Here is a 3,532-nt window from a genome sequence, read left to right as displayed (position 1 = left end):
AAAACAATTTCTCTATAAAAAACATCATCAAAAACAAAAAAAGATAACAGAACAGCAATATAATGAAAAAATCCAAAAAAACGAAAGAATAACCCTTCTAACACACGTGGGATCAACGTAATCAAAGAGAAGAAATAAAAAGGACAATAAAGAATTTTTAAACATTGATAATAAAATGTTACCAACTCTTCCTGAATATAAAGCTCTTGAAGCAAAGTATGAACAAATGAAAACATTTGTTATGAAAGAAGCATTTAGTAAAGATCCAGAACGATTTAAAAAGTTTTCACTTCAATTTGAAGATATTTTTGTAGATTATTCAAAGAACCTTATTGATGAAGAAACAATGAAACTTTTAATTAAATTATGTGAAGCAGTTCATTTAAAAGAAAAAATTGAAGCAGAATTTACAGGAGTTAAAATTAATACTACAGAAAAAAGAGCAGTTCTTCATACAGCACTTAGAAATAGAAGTAATAATCCAGTACTTGTTGATGGAAAAGATGTTATGCCAGGTGTTAATGCAGTTCTTAATAAAATGGGAAAATTTGCAGAAGGAGTAAGAAATGGAAGTATTAAAGGATATACTGGTAAAGAATTTACAGACATTGTTAATATTGGAATTGGAGGAAGTGATCTTGGACCTGTTATGGTTACAGAAGCACTTAAATATTATCAACATGAACGATTAACACTTCATTATGTTTCAAATGTTGATGGAACACATATGGTAGAAGCTTTAAAGAAATGTAATCCCGAAACTACACTTTTTGTTATTTGTTCAAAAACATTTACAACAGCTGAAACATTAATGAATGCACATTCTGCACGTAAATGGTTTGTAGAAAAAACAGGAAATGAAGAAGCAATTTCAAAACATTTTGTAGCAGTATCAACAAATGCAACAGAAGTTTCTAAATTTGGTATAAATACAGATAATATGTTTGAATTTTGGGATTGGGTTGGAGGAAGATATTCACTTTGGAGTGCTATTGGATTAACTATTATGATTTCTATTGGAGAACAAGGATTTCTTGATCTTCTTTCAGGAGCACATGCTATGGATAAACATTTTAGAAATACAGAATTTGCACATAATATTCCAGTTATACTTGCTGTTCTTGGAGTATGGTATAATAATTTATATCAAGCACAATCACATGTTATTCTTCCATATGATCAATATCTTCATAGATTTGCTGCTTATTTCCAACAAGGAGATATGGAAAGTAATGGTAAAAGAATTACTAAAGATGGAGAAGTAGTTAATTATACTACTGGTCCAATTATTTGGGGAGAACCAGGAACTAATGGACAACATGCATTTTATCAACTTCTTCATCAAGGAACTAAATTAATTCCAGCAGATTTTATTATTCCAGCAAATAGTTTAAATCCAATTGGAAAACATCATACTGTTCTTTTAGCTAATTTTATTGCACAAACAGAAGCATTAATGATGGGTAAAACTGAAGAACAAGTTATTGGAGAATTAAAAGCAACAGGTATGTCAGATGAACGTATTAAAGAACTTCTTCCACATAAATTATTCCCAGGAAATAGACCAACTAATTCTATTGTTTTTAAGAAAATGACACCATATGTACTTGGTTCATTAATTGCTATGTATGAACATAAAATATTTGTTCAAGGATGTATTTGGAATGTTAATTCATTTGATCAATGGGGAGTTGAACTTGGAAAACAACTTGCTAAAGCAGTTGAAAAAGACCTTGAAGCAGAAGGTCTTGTTAATAAACATGATGGTTCTACAAGTGGACTTATTAATCTTGTTAAAGATATGAGAAAGAACTAATTGAATAAAGAATTAAAGAATTATTTTGAAAGAGAATATAAAACGAGTTTTAATGGAATAAGAAAAAGATAAAAGAAGAAAAAAACCCTTTTTTAAAAAAAAAATAAAACTTATAAAGAAGTTATTTTATTCATTTAAAAATGTCTTCTTCTCCAATTGATAATAATGATAATAAAGAAAAAAGTATTAAAACAACAAAACCAATTGAATTAAGAAGAAAAACAAGATATGAAGGAATTGTTGATTCAGTAGAATTTGGGGGAAAAGGAGTTGTAAATTTTGAAGGAAGAAGAATTATGTTAGATCATGTTATTCCAGGACAAAAAGTTTCATTTTGTATTTGTAAAATTAGAAAAGGAAAATGTCCAGGAGGAAGTGTTGAAGTAATTGAAAAATCACCATTAGAAGATGTAGAAGATATTTGTAAACATAATAAAGACTGTGGAGGATGTTTATATCAAAGTATGGGATATCAACATCAATTAGAAATGAAGAAGACACAAGTATTACAAATGATAAATAAAGAAATAAAAGACTATCAATTTGATGGAATTAAAGCAAGTCCAATCAATATTGGATATAGAAATCGAATGGATTATACATTTGGAGATGGATATATTGGAGGACCATTAGAATGTGGATTACATAAAATGTATCATTTTAATGATGTAGTAACAACAATTGATTGTAGAATAGTTGATAAAGATTTTAATGAACTTCTTTTATTTACAAGAGATTATTTTAGAATAAAGAATATACCACATTATAATAAAATTAAACATACTGGATATTTAAGAAATTTATTAATTAGAAAAGCAAAGAAAACTAATGAAATTATGTATTGTTTAATTACTTCATCTCAACTTAATGTTGATTTAAATGAATTAAAAAATAAATTATTAGAACTTCCTTTAATGGGAAAACTTGTTAGTATTATTCATTGTATTTTTGATGATATAACAGATATTGTTGGATATGATAAAATGAACGTATTATATGGAAATGATTATATTACTGAAGAATTACTTGGATTACATTTTAAAATTACACCAATGTCTTTCTTCCAAACAAATTCACTTGGTGCTGAAGTATTATATCAAACAGTAAGAGACTATATAACTACAATACATTGTGATATTATTTTTGATTTATATTGTGGTACAGGAACTATTACTCAACTTCTTTCTCCAATTTGTAAAAAAATTATTGGTGTTGAATTAAATCAAGACGCAATACGTGCAGCAAAATTAAATGCTGAATTAAATAAATTAACTAATTGTGAATTTAGAGCTGCTGATGTTAATATTGAATTAGATCAACTTCAAGAAAATAGACCAGAATTAATTGTTCTTGATCCTCCAAGAACAGGTATTCATCCTAATGCATTATCAAAAATTATTAAATATGGTGCTCAAACAATTGTTTATGTTTCATGTATGCCAACAACATTAATTAGAGATTTAATTGTATTAGAACAAAATGGATATAAAGTTAAAAATATTACTTTAGTTGATATGTTTCCAAATACACCACATGTAGAAACAGTTTGTTTATTAAAGAAAATAAACTCACCTAATTGAATTTAATTTTTAATTTATAGTACTACATTCTATCCATTCTTGTTTGAAAAGGAAAAAGGAATACTTCAAAAGTAGAATAAAAAATTAAAAACGTAATGGACCTTAACTTCATCATACGTCCTACCATTTTGTTTAT

General features: G+C 27.0%; 2 protein-coding genes across 2 annotated transcripts; both read left to right on the top strand.

Moving 5' to 3' along the window:
* Positions 1–175: 175 nt before the first annotated feature.
* Positions 176–1,816, top strand: ENU1_012750 (glucose-6-phosphate isomerase, putative; the record flags this gene model as incomplete). The annotated part of the gene is made up of 1 exon (XM_008856725.1): positions 176–1,816. The coding sequence occupies one exon, from the start codon at positions 176–178 to the stop codon at positions 1,814–1,816; it is 1,641 nt and encodes a 546-aa protein (XP_008854947.1).
* A 140-nt stretch (positions 1,817–1,956) lies between these two features.
* ENU1_012740 (23S rRNA (uracil-5-)-methyltransferase RumA protein) lies at positions 1,957–3,396 on the top strand (the record flags this gene model as incomplete). Its single annotated transcript, XM_008856724.1, has 1 exon — positions 1,957–3,396. The coding sequence occupies one exon, from the start codon at positions 1,957–1,959 to the stop codon at positions 3,394–3,396; it is 1,440 nt and encodes a 479-aa protein (XP_008854946.1).
* Between the last annotated feature and the right edge of the window lie 136 nt (positions 3,397–3,532).

The sequence above is a fragment of the Entamoeba nuttalli genome, assembly GCF_000257125.1.
Source record: "Entamoeba nuttalli P19 unplaced genomic scaffold asmbl_2172, whole genome shotgun sequence".
Classification (NCBI taxonomy): Eukaryota; Evosea; order Mastigamoebida; family Endamoebidae; genus Entamoeba; species Entamoeba nuttalli.
Note: the sequence above shows the minus strand (reverse complement) of the source record. Positions and strands in the feature narration are given on the sequence as shown.